At 27.6% G+C, this 23,121-nt stretch overlaps 3 protein-coding genes across 6 annotated transcripts; 2 read left to right on the top strand and 1 right to left on the bottom strand.

Annotated features, from left to right (window-relative positions):
* Window positions 1-219: 219 nt before the first annotated feature.
* Window positions 220-10,776, top strand: htt (huntingtin). Of its 4 annotated transcripts, none has more exons than XM_089176418.1 (16): window positions 220-394; window positions 553-689; window positions 776-956; window positions 1,052-1,330; window positions 1,416-1,557; window positions 1,632-2,207; window positions 2,294-2,889; window positions 2,964-3,277; window positions 3,368-4,708; window positions 4,777-8,794; window positions 8,882-9,090; window positions 9,177-9,351; window positions 9,430-9,843; window positions 9,926-10,086; window positions 10,173-10,260; window positions 10,344-10,776. In XM_089176418.1, the coding sequence occupies exons 2-16, from the start codon at window positions 604-606 to the stop codon at window positions 10,440-10,442; spliced, it is 8,679 nt and encodes a 2,892-aa protein (XP_089032544.1). In that variant the 5' UTR covers window positions 220-394; window positions 553-603; the 3' UTR covers window positions 10,443-10,776. The 4 variants fall into 4 exon arrangements, with proteins under 4 accessions (XP_089032544.1, XP_015171247.1, XP_089032545.1 ...); XM_015315761.2 differs by having other exon boundaries at window positions 3,365-4,708; XM_089176419.1 differs by lacking the exons at window positions 220-394; window positions 553-689; window positions 776-956 and having other exon boundaries at window positions 1,206-1,330; window positions 1,514-1,557; window positions 3,365-4,708.
* LOC149031205 (uncharacterized) lies at window positions 10,737-13,119 on the bottom strand. The gene is given in 7 exon segments (XM_089176572.1): window positions 10,737-11,097; window positions 11,183-11,333; window positions 11,408-11,711; window positions 11,743-11,926; window positions 12,008-12,256; window positions 12,400-12,600; window positions 12,860-13,119. Coding segments are annotated over 7 exon segments (1,710 nt in total).
* A 577-nt stretch (window positions 13,120-13,696) lies between these two features.
* On the top strand, window positions 13,697-22,958 carry LOC107063635 (uncharacterized). Its single transcript, XM_089176430.1, has 6 exons — window positions 13,697-13,827; window positions 14,199-14,449; window positions 14,574-14,898; window positions 15,112-15,531; window positions 15,934-16,302; window positions 17,156-22,958. The coding sequence occupies exons 1-6, from the start codon at window positions 13,825-13,827 to the stop codon at window positions 17,489-17,491; spliced, it is 1,704 nt and encodes a 567-aa protein (XP_089032556.1). The 5' UTR covers window positions 13,697-13,824; the 3' UTR covers window positions 17,492-22,958.
* The last annotated feature ends 163 nt before the right edge of the window (window positions 22,959-23,121 follow it).

The raw sequence follows: 23,121 nt of genomic DNA, 5'->3' as shown, positions 1-23,121 counted from the left end.
AATATGCATTTTACGCGGTATATTCAAAAACGTCATAACTCAAAAGTATTATTTTTAGTATCACTAGAAATATAATTATGCACTATAGGTTAAATAATATAATAGAGATAAAATGATTAGTTACTGATAATTTTTATTTAAAATTTAAATGAGAATATTCTTGTACGTCTGCTATAGAATTATTCATTATTTTGACTATAGTGTGTGTCCTTCAGTTTTACAACAAATATGGCAGACTTTGATAATCTATCACGAATAGAAAAGTTAATAATTTATTATTTTCCATTAAATAAAATTACAATCATTGAACAGGGTAATTAATAATGATTAATTACAATTTTACGCATTGACAGTGTTAAATAGTTTTATTTAATAAATTGAATAACCTATAATGGTAAGATTGAAATTTTGATAAGATACAATTAATGTTTGTAATTTTGGGTGACACGTTTCAATCGTAAATAAATATGGCGCTTTTAAGCGTGTTAGATTTTTGTAGTATATTTGTGTTGTCAAACTAGCCTATTTTTATTAATATGTTATATGTTTCAGATAGAAAGGTTAAATAGATAGAAAGAAAGTAATAAACTATTTTATATAAAAATGGCTACATTAAATAATATATTAAAAGCTATAGATGCATTAAAGGTATTACAGGAAACCATGGTTTCATCTGATCCTGTAATAAGGTATGAATTAAAATTATTTACATTGTCAAATTTTTAATTAAAGTTTTTTTTTGTCAAAATCTTTTATATATTTTTATTTGTAACAGAAAAGAGAAGATAACACATTGTACAGTAATTGCTGAAGGATTATGTTCAACAAATACTAAATTAGTATCTAAATATCCACAAATTTTTGGTTGTTCTATAAAATCATTATTGGCATTATGTGACGACGCAGAAGCTGATGTGAGAATGATTGCTGATGAATGTTTGAATAAAATTATAAGGGTATGATTATTTTAATATTCTTTATTTTATTTATCATGCGCAATTGATTATATTATTATATAACTATAATAAGTATAATATATATTATTTATCAGACTATGGCAGACAGTGATATTGTTAAAATTCAAATAGAATTATATAATGAAATCAAAAGTAATGGACCTGCTCGAACTTTGAGAGCTGCTCTTTGGAGATTCGGTTTACTCAGTCATATGATTCGTCCTACGAGAGGAAAAGCATACGTATCTAATTTAATACCATGTATTATTGTCATAGCACATAGACCAGAAGAATCAGTAATAGATACACTTGCACAAGCATTAAAATTAATTCTAAAAACATTGGGGCCATTTATGACGGATAACGATGTTAAGGTAAAATTAATAATAATAATAATAATAATAATAGCAATGTAATATAATATTAATATATGTGAAGAAGTATATTATATTTTTGTAGACGTTGCTTAAAGCATTATTTCAAAATATATCATCAACTCAAGCTGCATTTCGTAGAGCTGCAGCAAATATGATTTTAACGACCTGCTTAAATTGTAGGAAACCTCAAGTTTTTTTATGTTACGTACTAAATTATTTATTAGGTAAGATGAGATTATTTTTTAATTGTTATATTTGCTAATTATATTTATATATTAATAATATATTATTTTTGCAGATGCTATTATACCAGTGAGTGATGACATAGATCACTTGAATACAGTTATTGGTGTTTTTGGATGTATAAAAGTAATTTTACCACATATGTCTACACCAACGGAATGTGAATCCACTGACAAACAACAATTGGACAATTTTTTACAAATTTATGAGTTATGCTTGTATTATACCAAGTGGCATTCAAATCATAATTTAATAAATGCTGCTTTGGAAACGTTGGCTCAACTTTTGCAATCTCCATCAAGTGCATTTAAATATTTATTGTTGTCTAAAGAAGGTATTACTCATAGTAGAATTGAGTTGAATCAAGAAACGGCCACGATATCTTTAGGTCAAATAAGTAATTCAACAGCTACAAGTATTTCTGGAGGCAATTCTGATTCCACATTGAATTTGCTTGAACCAGAAATGCCGCAATTGAATTCAAAGATAGGAAATTGGATTATAGATTCAGAAATGGTACTTCCATTGATACAAAAATCAGAAACGCGTGAAACATGTCCAAGTGATGCAACAGAAACAAAAAAACAAACGATGGAAAATTATAGTGAATTAAAAATAGAGACTTTAGAGGGTGAGAATAACTATACAAATGTAAATGTTTTTGGTATGAGTAACATTGAATATACATACAAATTTTCTAGTTTATATTTATTTTAGGAGATGGCATTGAGGAAGGAAGCGATGCTGAAAGTGAAATAGAACAAGTAGAAAATGTACCATATTCAAGTTTACAAAGTAATCATATGAAAGAGGATGAATATTTGGACGAAGCTTCGATATCTGTAGCATCTCCACAAAAATTGCCAATGGAATTGCCATTGCAAGAAATCAATATTGGAAGTTATACAGATTCTGATATGTCCGTCAAATTTTGTTGTCGTTATTTAGTTTCATCATTTTTATTAACAGGCAGTGCTGGTCACTTAATGCCTGATAAATTATTTCGTGTCAGTGTTAAATCTCTTGCTTTAACATGCGTAGCCAACATTTTAAAACTTTATCCAGATTTAATTCTAATGACAGTTGCCAAAGATTCTACTCATTCGGATAAGCAAATGATTAAAGATATTTTATTATTTGCAAATCATTCGGATCCACAGATCAGAGCTAATGTATCGATTCTTATTGGATTATTTTTGAAAACGGTTTTTACGCAATATGGCGGATCTTTTAAGAATTTTCAGTCTGAAAATTTAAATAGTAAAACAAACGAAAGTTCATTGTTGGAAAATATGATAAAATTACTTATAAAGGTAAGATATTGTTTACAATCAAATGTATTATAATTAATCAAAATAAATTAAAATGAGACATTTTCTTTTTAAAGGGTTTAGAGGATGATTCTGCTACAACATGTCGTCAAACGTTAACAGCATTAAATTTATGCTTACCAGAAATCCTAAATTCTGTAGATAGTCAATATGGAATAACTATTTTATTTGAATTACCCAAGCTTATTAAAAATCCATATTTTCTTGTCAAAGTTAAATTAGCAGATTTGCTAAGTAATTTATCATACGTCACTATAGAACACATAACAGGTGATGCATTATTTCAACAACATTTTATCGATGTTATAATAATTTTATTAGGAGATCAGGATAAAAGAGTTAGACATGCAGCATCTGAAGCAATTGTTAAGTAAGTTTCAATGTTATTAATTATCTTCATATTACTTGAATTTGTTTATTTTCTTAAGATTAAATTTATTCACATGTTTATTTTCAGAAGTATTCCATATTTATATTTTCAACATCCTCAGGAAAGTGCTGCTGTAAAAAAAGCAGCTGAATATACAGAAAAGTATTTATCAACTGTAATGTCAAATAATTTAAGGATACCTTCGTATTATGATAGACACAAAATATGTATAAATAATACAGTCAAGCCGTTTACATCTTTAAATGATCATAGTGATAAGAAATATCACGTAAATATAGAGGATTCCTTATCTCGTATTGTTAGCATCTTAACTGAAATACTCATGGTTAATTCATCTAAGTATATGATATATGGTTGTTGTGAAGCTCTTGCTCAATTAAGTGAAGTTTATAATACTGTAGTTTATACCAGAGGATGGGATTGTATACTACCCAAAGCACTGCTTAAAAAATCTCATAAAAAGGCTGTTAGTCGAGTAGATACAACAAACGAAAACAATTTTACTATTGAAATAACATCTCCGACTGGTAGTGGTATACTTTCTTTGTTGCTACCTTTGTTATCTTCATCTGCAATAAGTTTGGATTTATCAACGCATAAACATTTAATTTCTCTTGCGGGTAATCTTGCATCTGGGTTGGCTCTTTGCAATTTAAAACCTAATGAACCAACAAACAAACATGATTCTGATACACCAAATCTTTGGCGTATGTTTAAAGATAAACAAACTTGTCAGTATATGGAATTATTATTGGCTCATGTTATGAAAGTTTTAAATATTTTTGTTTATGTTATTGATGATATACAGTTAAATCAAGTAACTACAAAATCAACGATATCTTTGTCAGCTACGCATACTTTATCTCCAAAGAAAAAAGTAGTTCCTGAACAGAAACAAAAAGAAAAAAAAGATAAGTTTTTAAATTTGAAGCTTGAAAAAGAACCAGGGGGATTATTCACTGTTATTCCTCATTATATGAAGATATATGACAATCTCAAAGCAGCACATTCTAATTATCTTGTTACTCTTGAACCAGAAGCTAGCGAAATGTATATTGCATTATTAACTGCTGTATTGGATACACTTTCGCAAATTCTTGAAATAGCCACTTTTAATGAAGCTGGTGGGATAGCAGATGAAATTCTTTATTATCTACAGACAACTGTTACTCTATCACCAACTGCAACTATTCAGTGTGTACAGCAATTGTTGAAATGTTTGTTTGGTAAAAATCTTGGTACTCTGTGGAGTGATCAGGATATGCAGCAATATGCAGAACAAAATATTTCATTGAGAGATACTTCTAAAGGCTTCTATAATCAATGTTTTCAAAATCCAGCTAGACATATGGCAGAGATGATCAAAATAATAGGAAATAATTGCAGAGATGAAAATAAACCAGACACTGGGTAAGTATCACATACATTTATAAATTATATTTGAGATTAATTTGATTCTGACCTTTTATGATTTTTAGATGGATAGGTTTAACACGTAGAAAAGGAGATAGAAAATTATCATACATCTATGCTTCGGATCATAAAGCTTCTGTAGCTACTTTTATTCGTTTATTTGAACCAATGGTTATAAAATCTATGGAACAATATACTATAACGAGCAATATTTCATTGCAATGTCAAGTGCTTATGCTTTTGAGTCAACTGATTCAACTGAAAGTTAATTATTGTTTGTTAGATTCAGATAAGATATTTATTGGATTTGTATTAAAGCAATTTGAATTCATAGAAGAGGGTCAGATACAACAAGCGGAGTATCTTTTACCAAAAATTTTTACTTTTTTGGTGCATTTATCTTATGAAAAAAATCACTCGAAGGTTGTAATAGGTATTCCTAAAATAATACAATTATGTGATGGACTTATGGCAAGTGGACAGCCAGCACTTAAATATTGTATACCAGCACTTGCACCAGTAGTTGGAGATATTTTTCTTATTCGTAATGGAAGTTCTAATCAAGCAGAACAAAGAGAATTGGAAACAACCAAAGAAGTATTAATTTCAATGTTACTTCGTCTAGTGGAATATCACGAAGTCATCGAGCTTTTAGCACTGTGTGTCTCAGAATCTAGATTTAGTGGAGATGGAAATGGAGAAGAAAAATGGAGAAGATGGTCTAGAATGACTACAGATACTGTACTTCCCTTGTTGGGAATGCGTAAAGTAAGACTGGAATCGGAAAATGCTCATATGGCTTTAGTCAAATTATTTGCTGCAATTTCTCCTACTGTTTTCAGACCAGTAGATCCACTTTTAAAAATACTCTTTACTGCTCCTGTTACTTTGAAAGAACCAGTTTTTAAATTAAAACGTTGGTTGGGAATGATCAATGTTATATTATTAACACTAATCTCTTGTGCTAAAGAGGATTCAATGTTAGCACGATTATCGGATCTTAGCGTATATATGACAGATCTTTCACACTTGTTATTATTTCCAGATAATATGTCTAAAGTTATAGATCCATTGAATGCACTTGGAACTCAGTCTGCACAAATACCACCAGAAAAAATTTTAGCCAGATTCATATTTAAAGTAATTAGCCTGATAGGCACGAAAGTTTTTAATATTCTAGGATTAATTAATCACAAAGCTACAGATCCTTATACAGGATTTGCACAGCATACGGATAACGATGATTATCTGGTGCATCAATTTGCATTCTTTTTACAATTGTGCATACACATGTTTGAGTCTGGAAGTCATTGTAAAGTGGCAAATGCAGCAATGCAAATGATTCAAAATCGTAATAACCTTGATGAGGACAAGTTTCCGATAGATAATTTAAATTCTTTAATGTTAAGCATTGGACATGTGTGTCCAATGTTGACTTGTCAATGGGCTTATTTAATGACATTATTAAGCTATAATGAGATGTTATTTTGGTCTAAAGTTTTGGGTACACGAAATTCAGATTATATAGTAAGAACTGTTCCCAATGAGACTAAAGTATACGATCATATAAACAGTATAAATGTACAAATTATTCATAAAGGTGGAATCATATTATTTTGTGATTATGTATGTGAAAATCTCAATGATGCAGAACCTTTAACATGGTTATTGGTGAATCATATTGAAGAAGCAATAAACATAGCTACTGAATCTCCAGTAAGAGAACTTTTAGCAGCAGCTATACATAGAAATCCTGCAGCCAGTGGTCTCTTAGTACAAGCCATTTCAACAAAATGTGTTAATTTATCACAACCCAGCTTTGTAAAACGTATATTGCAATGCATCGAAGATGCACATCAATCTCAAAGTGGTGCAGTCATAATGATGTTAATTCCTAAATTTTTATCCATCAAATATCTTGCTTTATCAAGAATGGCAGCAAAAATGGCTAGTAGAAGAATCGAAATTTTATTAACATTGAACGCATCAGATGTTATAGAACAATTTCCAAAAGATGATTTAATAAAGGTCATGGATACATTACAGACTACTAAGCTAGCTAAGAAACATGGAGCACTAGTCAATTTATTGAATAAATTAGGAGTACATTTTTACGATCTTTCACCTTTCGAACCTGATTTATGTAGACCTTTTAATCCATTAATCGTAAAAACAATTCAACTAGATCGCGATTGGTTTCTCTCACAAATAAAATTACGTTGTTGTCATCAGAATGTTACATATAGTACTCATGAATCAGCACAATTATTGAGTAATTTAAATTTTGAAGACTGTTTGAGTATTATTTCTTGTAAGGAGTTTGATATAATGATTTTAAAAGACTGCATAACATTGGGTGTAAGATTGACTATCGAGAATTGCCAAAAGTTAGAATTAGAACAAATGAATGACAAAAAAGTTCATTTTGAAGCAAGTCCTTTATATATAGCTGCTAAACAGTGTTTGTTGGAACATGTACGTAATGTAACTGAATTTATGCCAAAACCACATTATGTATTTAATCCACAAAAATCCGATACTAATAGTAAAGAAGTGAAATATGCAACAAGGATATCCAAACTTTTAGACGATTCCATATACTGGAATACACTTTTAAAAATCATTCCAGTTGTAAGAGCATTTACTAAAACATTGTCAAAATTAACTAGATATAATTTGGCACAAATGGATGCTAAAGCTGAAGAAGATTGTGCTAAGCTAGCATTATTATGTTTCGAATTAACACATTGGATGATACATGTAAATAAAGAAAATATTAGAAAGTTACGACCAAGTGAAGTAGAATTAGCATTGAGTTGTGCTGCAGAAATTTTGAAACACGAAGGCCCATTCAAGATATTTGCGGATCACACTCGATACTCTTGGGTATGTTCTTCAATACTGGCTATGACCAAAGTAGTTGAAAACAATTTAACGACGGTTGAATCGTTACCTCACGTTGATGCGTGCTCGTTACAACCAGCTTTTCAAGATGAAGAAACGAAGCATTATGCGAAGGCATGCGTGCAGATAGCATCATTGGTTGTTTGGCTTGAAAAATGTCATACCAATAATAGCTCGAAAAACATTCCTCCTTATTTATTTAATATAATTAAAACTCTTATTGTACTTATTAGTCGTCAACCTTTGGTCAATTCTTTTGTTCTAACGCCTCCTTTGGTTTGGAAACATGGTTGGCATGTAATGGGTTCTGGTACAACTAAATGCCATTTTCCATTGTTATCAACCGAATCAAATCTTTTACAAGAGATCGACATTTTAGAACAATTTATTTATAGAATTAATTTGTTGGGTTGGACTTCGCGATTACAATTTGAAGAAATATGGATGGCGTTATTGGGATTGTTAAATCTCTCACAAAATGAAAATACTTCTTCGGAAGAAGCAACAGCGTTAGTACAAGCAAGTTGTTTAGCTATTCAAGCTATAACACAATTATTATTACAAACAATGCTTCTACCACATCCTGGTAATCCAATTACCAGTTGTTTGATCCATCATTCACGAGATCCTCAACTTTCGGTAGTGAAAATAAGCTCACAAAAATTATATACCATACAAGATTTATTGACATGGAAATTCGAATGTATGAGTGATATTCAGAATATAAATGGTCTCAGATTAGATCATATATTTCATAGAGGAAACATAGAAAAGATTAGAACTTCAGATAATTTTACTTATAGTCAATTATCAGTTTCCTATTTATGGTCGTCGTGTAATCTATACGAAAATAAATTGAATACCTCTGTTCTTGAATTAAAAAATAGAAGAAGTGATGCATTAAAGTCTGCATCATTAGATGTAGATTCCTGTCTTCGATTTTTAGTGGAACTTTATACTTCTTGGTTGTCGCCACAGGCGAATATTCCAATACAATTGCTCACTGAAACTATGAAATCTCTTTTAGCTATTTCTGATCTCTTTGTTGAAAGAGCACAATATCAATGGATATTAGATGTCTGTTTAGAAATTGCGAAAGTACATCCAACAGAAAATGTTATCTTATATCAGTATTTGGTAATATCTGTATGTAAAGCTGCTGCAGTATTAATACCACTGGTATGTATTACATTATATTATAAATACAAAAATTATATATATATATATATATATCAAAATTATTAATTGAAAAAAATATTGTTTTAGGATTTGGATACATTGGAAAAGGTGAGAGGATTGATTGACATCAACCTTAAATCGGGTTTCTTAGCTGCTAGAGTCGCAGCACTTCATGGCGTCTTGTATTTATTACAAAGTGCATTTCAGGCTAATTATAAAGAAATTTTGTATATTTTATTATATCCATTGATTATTGATTATATACAAAAACACATAGCCAATCAAGATACAGAAGGGTAATATACCATATGTTTTGAGAATGCGATTTTTATTTGATTTGTTAAGAATAAGATAAAACTTTGTTTTTCATTCATCGTTTTAGGGTATCAAATCAAAGCGAGGAACATCAAGGTATCATGTGGGCCTTAGTATTTTTCTTATTAGAACATGTAGTAGATGTGCCGTTGGCTGTGGAAACTCCTACTGTGGTTGAATTAGTTCTTTCTCTAGTCATGTCACCGAATATTTCAATTACTTTACATCAAACTCTTTTACAGGTATATTTATTTTATCATTTTCATTTAAAAATCAATTGTCTTTCTCAACAAATTATTTCAACTGTTATATTTTTCTAGGGTCTCGAAAGATTAATTATAACAAAAAGTGTAACGGGTAAAGTTGCTGAACAAATTGTCAAAGTAGCTACGGAACGTTTAGGACACATAAGTCCGTTGTATGCATTACCAGCTTTACAACTTTTATTAACATGCATGTATACAGAAGCAGCAGATAGATTAAATCAGCCAAATGTTGATGAACCATTACCGGGTATTGAACCGGAATCATTGGTTCGATCTATTGAACGAACCTCTGCCATATTCGATAGAATTAAGAGAGGTTATCCAATGGAAGTAGAAATTCTATGTTCAGTTTTATCAGGTGTTTTAGCAGATTTCTTTCCACCATCCGAAATCTTAACTAAAGTTATAGGTGAATTTTTATCACCTCAACAACCACATCCTCGATTGCTTTCAGGCGTAGTGTTCAAAGTTAGTAATGAGATAGATATCTCATATATTTAAAAACATATGAAGATATTAGATATTAACTAAATTCATTTATTAAATGTAGGTCTGTGAAAGAGCATGTACGTCTACAAAAATGAGTTTATTACAAGATTGGGTGGTCTTCAGTTTGCCAAATTTTATACAGAGTTTACCATTGGCTATGTCCACTTGGTGTCTTTCTTGTTTCTTTATAAGCGCATCTACGAATAATTGGTTGAGAGCTTTGTATCCTTTTTATCTTCTTACTTTCAATTTTTTTCTATTTGAAGAATAAACAAATCGTGTGATTCCCTTAACAAACATCAATATAGATTTCCACATGTACAATCAAGGATTGGAAAGTATGAATACGAGGATAAGAAGATTTTGTGTTTAGCAGCTAATGATTTTTATCATAAGGTAAATACAAGCATGGAAATTTGATTCAAATTAAATGTATTAACAAGTATTTTTAAAATTCAATTACTTGATTTTATTTACAGTTGCCTGAGGAATCTCAAAGGAAAGCTTTCGTCGAGACATTCGAAGTTGCAGCTAAAGAACCTGGAAATCCATTCATTGATATATTAGCATCATTTTAGTTAGCTAAATTGTATATCTTATTGAGGAAAGAAATTTATTTGAAAAAAAAACAAAAACAAAAACAAAAAAAAACATTTTTTAATAATATTTCAGGTGATTCTTCTACTCTTGTAAATTAGTGTACATTAATCGTGCGTTTATCATTGTCTTTTAAAGACGTAAGTATGTACATTTGTATGTATGTATGTATGTATGTATGTATGTATGTATGTATGTGATATTTATTTCACTCACGTCCCTTTAACAAAAATGCAATTTGTTTTGCAATAAACAGTATTTTTCAACTATCGTGACTAACTAATTAATAAAATATGAAATCTATTCAATTCTTAACTTGACTTTTAGTTCTTTTTATGTTTCCGTATATAAATATACAAATGCAATGTCCCATAATATAATATTTCATAGAAGGATATTACACTGCAACCAAGGAACAAACCAGCAGCTCCACCGATTGATGCTGAATGAAGAAAATAGAAAAGAAAATCTATTAAAAATGCTAACATTGAGAAAAATTGAAAATACATTGATAAAATGTTTTTAAACGTACTTAAGAAATCACCAAAAGTGTACCATTCTCTACGTTTATATTTGCTTTTCGTAAAATCTATTGTCATTTTGAAACTCGTAGTATTTATGGGTGTTACTTCTTTCCTATAATTATCAAGTATACTTAAGAATTGTTTCTTTAGAATAATTATTATTATTAACATTATGAATATTCTTTTTTGATAATTACAATTTCGATATTGTAACTTCGTCCGCCAAATAAGATACTGTATTGCAATTATAGTGACAATTACAGGAATGTGGTTTAACGTTAAGTAATCCTGATCGTTGTATTCTTCCGATACAACGCAATTGTGCGGGATTACAGACAGGAACACCATCTGAGAAATTAAATAGATATAATAGATATTATTTAAATAAAAGAAAAAAAATCAAAATATATAAATAATTTTACGTATTCGTCTCAAAAAGTGAGGATAACAACCGCATTTAGTTTTAATTATATGAGCTCTACATTCAGTCATACACATAAAGTATGAATATATTGGCCATAATTTCAATCCATTGTCAAATGGAAATCCACAATGTCTTCGACGTATTGGAATTTTATATATACTTTTCATAGAATCTCCTTGATTGATTCTAAGTATACAAACTTGATAATCAAAAATTTGTAGAAAATTTTTAGGTGCTTCCCAATATGAATCTATGGGATTAAGTATGCTAAGCTGTTTATAAAAAATGAAGATAATCATATTAATTGGTTAATAATTATTAAATAGTTTATTTCAATTCTAATACCATTATTGGAGTATCACTTTTCACTAATTCTGTTTTTCCATGATCTTTGTCGTAAGTATAGGATGGTAAATAATTGAAATTATCTATATCTTCATCAGCTGTTTCAAAATCTTCTGAATCTGGTGGATGATTAGGCAAAGGTATTACAGTCCAATTGTTAGACAATAAGCTTCTAGAATTAATAAATTTGCTCTGTTTTTCAGTATTTGACAAATTCGTGTGTTGAATTTTTATTCAGTTTTTTAATGCTTACTGTAAACTTGCATACTGGAGTACAAAGTTTCCTACAGAAACACATAAACCGTTTTCAGTAGCAACCCATATTCCTTGACCAGTCAAAGTTGTTTCATAAGTGAATTCCATTTTTAAATCTGATAGAATTCTAAGCCATAATTCTGGTGGTGCATCATCGTAATCAGGTGTATTGATCATAGTTTCATAGGTAGCGTTTGATAAGAAATAAAAAAAATCTCGAGCTTTTGGTGTATTCTCGATGCCATAACTGGAATTATCAGAATTTTAATTTTTAAAATAATTACAGTTTGTTTATTCAATTAATATTTTTTATTTTTATAACTTAACAACACTGTTATAATTAACAAAAAATATTAAAATTTGATAATAATTAATAGACATGAACTATACCGTTTAAAAGTTGTAGGAAAGCTGGATTCTTGGATTAAATTTATTGGACACATAAGTATCGATGGTTTCAAAAGTCTGTACAGTTTATATTGATGATTCGAATATACAGAAATAGCACCATACTCGTATCGATACCAAGAAATTATGGAGATATAAATCAAGTTTGCAAGTGCAACTAATATAATTATGGTTACAAGGATCCTTTAACAAAATATTATATGAAATAAACGATTATTAAACGTAACGATAATTATGAAAGTGAACTTAATCAAATAATTGAATAAAATTTATTTCATGATTTAATTATTGTATTTAATTCATTGTTATAATTTTCTAATAATTATAACTTTAAAATATTAATTATTGAATTAATTTTGTCACTTAGTCCACTGTCATAATTATTGTTACAGATATGATTTATTGTTTATTAATAACAAATAACATTATTTTTGTTCAATACCTCTCAAACATATGTCTGTTACGTGCAACCAGATGTTTCAATCCATTGATACTTGAATTACTTGCAAATTCAACGAAATACCGACCCATTAATGATTTTGCATTTATTATATTTGTATCCACTTGTGTAATTGATTCATTCGATACTGATTGAACATTTTCAATATTTAATTTCATACGTTTTTGATAATCCGGCGCAATTTCAAAAATATAAGAGAACTTATCTCTTTCTTTGATCATTTTTTCTTTTTTTGTAATCATGTTGAGAGTTAAAAAAGCTTTTAATGGATTGAACAAGAACAAGTCTCACATTTTTATGACGAATTATATGAGATAGATCGGATAAAAGTTGTTAAATAAATAATTCAAATAGTAGTACGTAATAAAAGTAGGATTTATGGATTTGCAGGATTTTTTTTTTTCTAACTGAGAAACATGTAACGTTTAAATAATTAATTGAAATTTTTATGAATTTTATTGATTTTTACTCTTTTAACGTGAAATTAAAATTTACGTAAAATCATTTATGTAAAAATAATACACAATGATTTACAGTATATCATTGATAAATTATTTTTTAAGACACATTGTATATTATCGTACAAACTACTTTGTTTTTAAAGAAAAAAAAAAAAAAAAAAAATAATAAAAAAACAAACGAAGCAACAAATTTTCTCACGCATTTCGAGTTTTGTGATATTTTTCGTTCATTTTGACATTTACGGTTTTTATGTTTCATTTTATTTTTCTGCCATTAGCATCGTCTCTCGTTTTTCTTTAAATACATTTTAAATATTTCGATATTTTAATTGATTTTGATAATTTAATTGTGTCAGTGAGAAAAATGAAAGATTACATTTGTAACATCGGTAGAGTATTATAAACTTATTATGAATACAGATTACAAATTTGATTTTTCGAAGTTCCGGTTTATCCGGAATATTATTGAAAAAATTATCAACAAAAATGGTAAGCTTTTATCAATTAATTTAATAAATAATTGAACAATTTTATTATCGCATTGCAAAATCAAATATTTAAAAGTGAACACTTCTTTTTATTTTTTAAATTTAACACAATTGTAAATATGTAAAATAAATTTTAATTTATTAAATGTTAATTTATAAATATATAATATTATTATATTAAATATAAATATAATATTCCTTTAATTTATTAATTATATTTATTACATTATTAATAATATAATTATTATAAAATATTATAAAATTAATATAATTTAAAATATAATTATAATAATTTATTATTATATTAATTGATCGTTTATAATAATATATAAATAATATTTTTTAAATTAATTTCTTTTTTATTATTTATAGGAGGACACCGAAGAAGATGTCTGCCATTTTCAAGAATTATACAAAAGAAAACCATGTTTTAAAAAATCAATCTCACATTATCACACTTATCCTAATTATGCTTCCGGTGATCCTTATTCACGATGTGAACATTCAATTATGTACGACGTAAACCAACAAGAATCTTATGGACGTAAAAAGAAATCTAAAACTCATCGTTGTCCTTCCTGTCATTGTCAACTTGATTTCAAAAGAACACCCTCCAAAACGAGGTATTTAAATCAATTATATCAATTAATCATATTTTCATAATGAGTAAAATGTTCGGCAATCTTCAATCAGCAAAGAGAAATTTTTTTTTCTTATTCTAAAAAAAAAAAAATTATATCTTTAAAGGGACATTGATAACATCGAAGCAGTATTTAAAAAAACCGAGCACATATTTGACAACGCATTGGCAAATGGTGGTGTGAAAAAATCTTATAGTATTCCACTTTCACCAAAATCTAATCCACGTTGTCATCGTACTCATTCAAAAAAGATATCTAACAATAATCATCGACAAAAACAACGCTGGAACGACGATGACGATGACAAGTTTAAGATGATGATCAATGATATTGTGAATAAAGGGGTTGAGAATGAATATTATATTAAATGTCCTAATAATTTGCCAATTAAAAGTTCCACGAAGAAGGATTGTCATTGGAAGAACGATCAAGTATTAAATATATTCATTTAATTCTATTTTAATGATTTATTATATCAATTAATTATTGTTTAATACGTTGAGCGCCACGTCAGTCATTGATGACTGACACTCAACTATTTTTGCAATACAAATTAACGCCTGTGGCCTGACGGGAATTTCCTTAAGAATTCGCGTGGAACTCAACGTATTAAAAGGATTTTTTTTCTTTTTTTTTAATCTCAGGTATTGCAAGGTATATTAGATTATTCAGAACCGGAGAGCGATTCAATGGATAAATATTACGAAAAATATTCACGTACAAAGAAATGCTGTGATAATTCCAAAAGGGTTGAATTGGAATCGAATTTGAAAAAGAAAGAAAACGAGTTTGAGGAATACAAGCAACATTTGAAACAACAGTATCACGAGCTTGATCAATTGAAATATCATTTATATGATAAATTGAAGAATATCGATGATCAACAGTGTAAGGAAGATGATTCGTCTAATGTGGAGCAACCAGATAGAAAGAAGAAATCTTACATTGAGGATGAAATGAGAAAGAAAAATAAAGAACATCGTTTAAATAATGAATTGCAATGTATAGATTCATCTAAAAAGCATCAATCTTTGACGAGTAATAATAAAACTATACCGGAACAGGTATGTTTTTCAATTAATTTCACAAAATTTGACTGATGTTAACAGAATTGAATGAATTTAATTTTGTCACGCATTTAGAAATATTTTAATTTTGTTTCAATTTCTGAATATTTTAAATTTTGTTATACGGTTCTATGTGGGATTTTAAAAGATCTGACGTACAATTTGATATATATATATAATGTTGTATATGCATTTAACATACAATTATATACATTAAACATGTATAAAATATTAAATATATATAAAAATATGTATATAAAATAATATATTATTAATAAATTTAATAATACATTAATAATAAATTTATGATATTATTATTTGAATTCATTTTAAATATGTATAAAATAATAATATTATAAATTTTATATATTTGATAATAATTGTTTAATTTTATTACAGGTAAACGATAAAATTGTTCAACAAGTAGAAGCTAGCACAAGTTATCATTGTACAGATAGAGAAACTGACGTTGACGTTGATAATTATTTGGAGGATGAGAAATTAATTAGAGAATTAAAGAAAATTCCTTACTTAAAACCTTGTCACAAATCATCATCTTCTGTCCAAAAAAATGAAAAATGTACGAAACCGTTCGAAAAAACGACTTGCATTGAAAAAGAAATCAATGATAAAAATGATAATACTGATATTGTTGTGAAAAGCAATAACCCTGACGAGGATCTTGATCTTCATGCTAGTAAAAGTCATATTCTTAATTTGATCGATAAAGCATTGAGCAAAGAATTTGGCCCGTTGGATGCAAAGAAGGTATTTCAAATGAAAATATTTGGATTATTTGTTATTAATTATAGAATATGATGTATGTTGTTGGAATGCTTTCAATAACAAACGTATTGAATTATTATTTTGCACAATTATAATATTGTATTATAATTTTATATAATTATTAATTTGTATTATAATATATACTTGTGTTATAATATTAATTATAATACTAGTAATAGTATTAGTATTATAATACGAGTAATAGCATTAGTATTATAATATATTATATATATTATGTTATAATATATATTATTATTATTATTATATATTAATGGTATATATATATAATTATAACTTGTGTTAAAATATTAATTATAATACTTTGTTTAATAAAGTATTATAAAATATCATTACTAATATTAGTATTATAATACTAGTAATATAGTATTATAAAATAAATAATTAATTGTTTAATAAAATAATAATTAACTAAATATATACTTTGTGTTATAATAATAATTAATATATATATATATATATATATATATATATGTAAAATTAAAACTATTTTTAACACACACATCAACTTCTCTAATAATCAAATGAATTTTAGGACATTAGTTCAACTATAAAAATTGTTCATAATGATCTACCACATTCTTAAACATTAATAAACAAAATTACCAAATATAATTTAAGTTTTAGAAACTTGTATCAATATTATAAACAAAATATTAAGAATTAAATTCTATAGAACAAATATTATTTTCAATTTTTATGCTTGAGTATAAAATAAAGTTTCATTAGCCATATTACATTCAAATTAACGATATATTTTTACGCTTATCTAATTAACTGTAATATATAATTTTATATATATTTACTTCCTTGATAGAGAGATCCGGTGAAGGAAGAAATATCACGACAAGAATTATTCATTGCGATAAGTCGTGCACTTCAAGGTGATTCTTGCGATACGTTGGGTCAAACGTTGTTGAGTCATCGTGGTACGTTGGATTACGTAAGACACCTGAAAATCTTACGATGGGAATATTTAAATCATATTCAAGATAAATTGAAAAAGTTATATGATCTTGAAAAGATTTTAGACAACTGTTCGTCACCAAGAAACTCAATGTTAACATTGCAGTCCCACGTGGATAACACAACTGATCAATATAAACACGTTCGAGCTCAACAAGAACAACAAAAAGAATTGAAAACAAGTTGATTCTATGAATAAATAAAAAAGAAAATACAAAAGAAAGCAATTGATTTTCAAACTTAGTTGTGTTAGTCTCTTAAAAAGAAGAAAATGATGCACAATACAAAATGTTTCTCTTAATTTTACTTTTATACATTATTTTTAATAGGTAGCAATAGCTTTATTGTTTAAACATCTTAAATACATCAGAATACATAACTACTATATTTTTTTTCAATTTTTTTTTTCCATTATTTCTTTCTTTTTTGGTTGATTTCGCATTCATCTACTTTAAATTCTTCGTTATCCAATTTTCTAATCGTGTTATGAATAATGTTAAATCGCATTCTTTCGATATAATAATATATTTTTTTATGTATATATTTATATATATGTACTTTGCGATTAAATGAATTATTTTTTTTTTTTTTGCGTGAGCTTTGTGACAAAGAAAACTCTCTTTCATCGCTGCTACGCATGTATATTTAATATACATACATACATACATACATACATATGTATTTCATTGTATGTGCCTTTATATATATTATATATATATATGTATACTTTATATATACATATATATTTGTTTTTAATTCTTTTTTTTTTATTTATTAATTAATTTGCGGCAATGGTATAGAACAATTAATTTTACGTAGGCCGCGAATAATACAAAATCTACCCTTAGCGCCGATCGGAAAAATTGATCTTCGTCGAACTGTCTAATATAAGTACGTTTTACTACTTTTCTACCCTTCTACAACCCTCTCACCTTCGTCTGCTGTTTTTTTTTTTATTCTCTTTTTATTATTTTTTTATACAATGATCGTGTGTGCGATGCGAGGAAATTGAAAATGAGATGGAGGAACAATTTGAAACGATCGATTTCTTTAGAAATCGGTAAGCGTGTTTTTTTTTTGTTATTGTTTGTTAAATTTCAATGACGGGTTATGAAATTTAAGAAACAATTTTTCTAACAGGTTTATAAGTTTTTATGAGTATTGACTTCGATTAGACATTAATTGTTAATAAGGACACAAATCAATTGATCGATGTTTCTCGTTTAAAAAACTATTTTAACATCTAAAACTCATCCACATCACGCCATTACGTTTTATAATACGATCTTCTTCTCGCAATTCTGTTTCTTTTCTCGATAGACTTTAAGCGAGGATATTGAACCATCCTTTAAAGAAAAGAAATATGGCCGTAACAAAGGTCAACAAGGGGTTCATGAATTTTGTCTTTTTATCAAAAGTTAGTTTCAAAAATGGTTTGCACGTAAAACGAACAAGTGTCATATTGAAACATTTCAAATTACGCTGATTATTATTAATTTAATATCATTGATTAATTTTATATTAATTATGCAATTGACTTGTTGATTTTTTAGGTTATCCATCCAATTTTAATTTAATAATTTATTGCTACTTGCAGTTCAACAAAATAGGAATAATTGTAAAGTATTTTTTATGATATATCAGCCATTTTGAACATACTTTACAATGAAATAATAATTCAATGAAAATTCTGTCCGTTTAAACAAAAATTAGTTCAATTTTTTGTCACTAGGGGTAAGGCCCCATTTTTTAAAATGGAATATACAAATTGCCACCATGTTGGTAAGAGTTTAAAAGTAATGAAATTAATTAATTGTTCAAATTAGGAATAATTTATTATTTTATTTTAAAAATGGACAGAATTTTCCGGTAGACCTAATAATAATGAAATTGATTGAAAGAAATTTGATCAAACATCAACAATTTTGAAGTTGAAATTTCAAGTAACGTTCCTAGTAGTACAAAATATTGAAAAATATTGAATACATGTGTATTTAATATTTATAAAAGAGATTTAATATCTTTTTAATATTAAATATACATGTATTCAATATTTTTCAATATTTTGTACTACTAGGGGTTATTTTTTGAAATACTAAAAATATAATTACGTTGTTATCGAACAATCCCTTTCATTATCATTTTCACCCCCTTTTCTCTGCGTGTTATTATATATATAACTACTACGAATACTATATACTATTGCTACCACTAATTAACGATAATGATAATGATCGTAATATTTATATCGAATTGACATTCTAAAACGCTTACCGATTTCTTTTAGAATTCGATTGATAAACAAAATGAAATTACCCTCTTTTCATATTTATATGTTGTATGTGTATCTGTCCTGCAATGTGTGTGTATATATATGTGGTATATGTATTTATATATATATATATGTTTACGTATATATACAGAAAAAGGGCCTGGTGAAGATAGGATCGATTTAAAAGCTTATTGTTAATAGTTAATGATGATTTTTCTTTTTTTTTTCAACATTTCTCTGCTTTTTCTTTCTTTTCTTTTCGTTGATATCCGCGACGCATGCGTAAACGACGACGATTGCGAAACAATTTTCATATTTTAAAAGCTCTCGACGAGCTCTTTTCTTGCCCTTGCCCTTGCCCTTATTTTTTTTTTTTTATTCATTCTTTTTTTTATTGTTTAATATATTTTTTTTTTTTATTATCTTTTCACAATTCGCGATTCGTTGATTCATACGCTCTACGAAATAACACATCGAGAGACTGACTGTGGTCCGCGTATAATATTAATGTTTTTTTGTTTTTTTTTCTTTTTTTACATTTTTTCTATTTTTTTTCTTTTCATCTTTTATTAAGTGGACCAAAAAGTAATGTCATTTTTTAACCTCAAAATTCAAACCAAAGTTTTTATTATTAATCAATAATTAAATTAATTAATTACGTTATCACAACGATCTTTTTCTATCTGGTATGAAAAATTTGTAATATCGTAACGATAAAAATCATCAATCAATTTTTTCATTAAAACAATCAATAGAAAAATTTGACTTGCGTAGTAAAGACATTAATTTTCGGTCGCCATTATAAATATCTAACAAATGAGCGCCTTGACTTTCGAGCGGCGCTTCTCTAAAACATCGGAAGCAACGCGGGGGAGACGTTCGTTCGTTAAATTCGATTATTCGTGAGGAAAAAGAAAATAATAAAAATTTCCTATTTCATTCTTTCATTTTTTTTTCTCACATTTTTCTTCCCCCCTCCCCCTACTGAATTTGTAATATTACGTCGAACTATAGGAGGGAAGTTTATCTTTTCATAAAGTGAACGGTGGAAGAAGTTCTAAACGTTTTTTTTTTTACTTTGAAATCGATAACAAAAAAGAGAGAGAGAGAGAGAGAGAAAGAGAGAGATAAATAGATTGCTTTTGAAAATCTAATTGACACTGATCGATGCACAATTTTTGTCTTTTCCTAATTTTGTTTTTTTTTTCCCCACGGACACCACGATCGAACGACTCCCCGCATGTATTTATATATTTATATTTATATTTATATATTTATATTTAATATATAAATATAATATGTATAACGTTTGTTATAATACACACTCGCCTAAAACGCTAACAATAACGAATAAAAGTGGCGAATAAACACACGTCTTAACGTTTTATAATAATAATAATGTGTTCTTTTATGATATAAGAAGAAGAAGAAGAAGAAGAAGAAGAAGATGAAGAAGTAGAAGAAGAGAAGAATATATAATAATAATAATAATCATAATAATTTTTAATATAGTCGTACGATCTAAGGTTGTTTTTTTTTTTTTTCGTTCCTTTCCGCAAAACTTTATTTGATAATATTACGCGCTATTTATATTATTTATATATTTATATATTATATGTACATACATATAATATTATATACAGAGTGTTCTCTAATTGACAGTTATAAAAAAAACGATGAATGATTCTTATACGAAAAACTATGTCAACAAATGTTGAATAACATTTACTAAAAATAAGTTGAAATATTTGTACACGAGTATATACCAACACTTGATTCAAGTTGTAATTCATGGTATTCAACTAGGTCATTCAGTTTCACCTAGTTGGATTTCATTTTCTGTACTTTTCGATATTTCATAGAGCATTTTTGTGCTTCTTTTTAATATATTTAGAAACCTTGTCAGTATATTGACATTTTTTGTATGGAACTATTTTTTTAATTTACAAAGTTTTAAACTTAATCAAGTGTACAACTACTTGACAAATGTTCAAACTTATTTTTATAAAAAAAAAAAAAAAAAAAAAATCAAAAAACCTTATACAAACAAAATTTTATTCTACATTTTTGACACACATTTTTCGTATAGTCATTTTCAGTTAGCTTGTACCATCATTTATAGGACACCCTGTATATATATATATATATACACGTATGTACACATATAATATAAATTCTAAAGCGTCTGCGCGATCCTTGCGATCACCTTGGATCGCACGGGTTACCCGATTTTTGTTCTTCTTTCATATTATTTTAATATCTTTTTTTTTTTTGTTTACTATTGTTTCTTCAACAAATTCGAAATCTTTCAATTTTCAATTAAACGGGATATCATTTTTAAACGTTTTTTTTTTGTCATTACAATTTAAAATACATGCAGGGTCGCACGTCCGTACGGGGTTCGAACGAATCGATCGTATTATCGTGATAATAATTAATAATTAATATCACGAAACACTATTTCAAATATTTCGTTGATAAATTTACTTTCTCTTTTCTTTGTGTCTGTTTGTTTTTTTTTTAATTCTCTTTTTTCCTTTCTTTCTTTCTTTCTTTTTTTTTTTTAAACTGATAGCATTATCAGGCGACGGACGCGGAATGTGTCGGAGTTCCTGTTGTTCTTTTTATCATTTCCGTATTTTAATCCTTTTTTGGCTCGGTTTATTACTATTATTATTATTACTATTATTATTAGTATTATTATTATTAATATTATTATAATTATTATTAATATTATTTGTTTAAAAACGCGTTTATTACTTTCTTTCGGAAAGGACTATGCCACCCTGCGCGTTTAGAGATCGAAAGATCAAAGGATCCTGAAAACGGAGGCTACGTTTGATTATTTTCCAAAATTTTCCTATTTTCTTTTCTATTATATAAATTTTTCTTTTTTTTTTTTGGTTCTTTTAATATTTTTTTTTTTCTATTAACAATAACAATGCTCGATAATCGAGAACACACGTCGAGTCCGTCCGAATTTGGGTATCTCAAGGAACGCGCAGGTTTTTCATTCTTTTTAACAGTTTTTCTTGACTAATTTCTTCTCTTTATAATTGAAAAGAGACTTGTAGATACTTTCATCGGATAAGGCTGCGTTAATTATTGTCTTTTTTTAATCATTTATACGCCCGCCCGCGCTCGTAATTCTCCATTTGCATTTTGTTGTTCATTTCTTTTCATCACGATCGTCGAAATTGTGTCTACTCTGTGTACGATTTTATATTATTTAATTTCATTTTTGTTCATTTTAAATTGTTTTCTATATTTTAATAATAATTTCATAAAGTATCTTCCATTTGGGAAGACTCGACTCGAAAGTTTTATCTGTCTGCTAAAAATTATCTTATTGAATAATAAAGAAAAAAAAAAAGAACAAAAATATGATTACAAATTATGACAATTTCTATCACGCACTCGCATTGACAAGGTATTTCCTTTGATCTCGCGAATCTTTGTTATTTTCGTTGTCGAATGTTCCAAGGTGAAAGAAAATTACACTTTACAACCGACACAACTGAATTTTGCACCCTTTCATTGCTGGA

The sequence above is a fragment of the Polistes dominula genome, unplaced genomic scaffold, assembly GCF_049000335.1.
Source record: "Polistes dominula isolate Pdom_NZ unplaced genomic scaffold, Pdom_raw_medaka contig_25, whole genome shotgun sequence".
Lineage (NCBI taxonomy): Eukaryota > Metazoa > Arthropoda > Insecta > Hymenoptera > Vespidae > Polistes > Polistes dominula.
Note: the sequence above shows the minus strand (reverse complement) of the source record. Positions and strands in the feature narration are given on the sequence as shown.

Coding starts and splice junctions, on each gene's coding strand:
- htt (XM_015315761.2), top strand. CDS start 604: ATGGCTACATTAAATAATATATTAAAAGCTATAGATGCATTAAAGGTA. Junction 957..1,051: donor GTTTGAATAAAATTATAAGG/GTATGATTATTT, acceptor ATTATTTATCAG/ACTATGGCAGACAGTGATAT. Junction 8,795..8,881: donor CTGCAGTATTAATACCACTG/GTATGTATTACA, acceptor ATATTGTTTTAG/GATTTGGATACATTGGAAAA.
- LOC107063635 (XM_089176430.1), top strand. Junction 15,532..15,933: donor ATAAAACTATACCGGAACAG/GTATGTTTTTCA, acceptor ATTTTATTACAG/GTAAACGATAAAATTGTTCA. Junction 16,303..17,155: donor GCCCGTTGGATGCAAAGAAG/GTATTTCAAATG, acceptor CTTCCTTGATAG/AGAGATCCGGTGAAGGAAGA.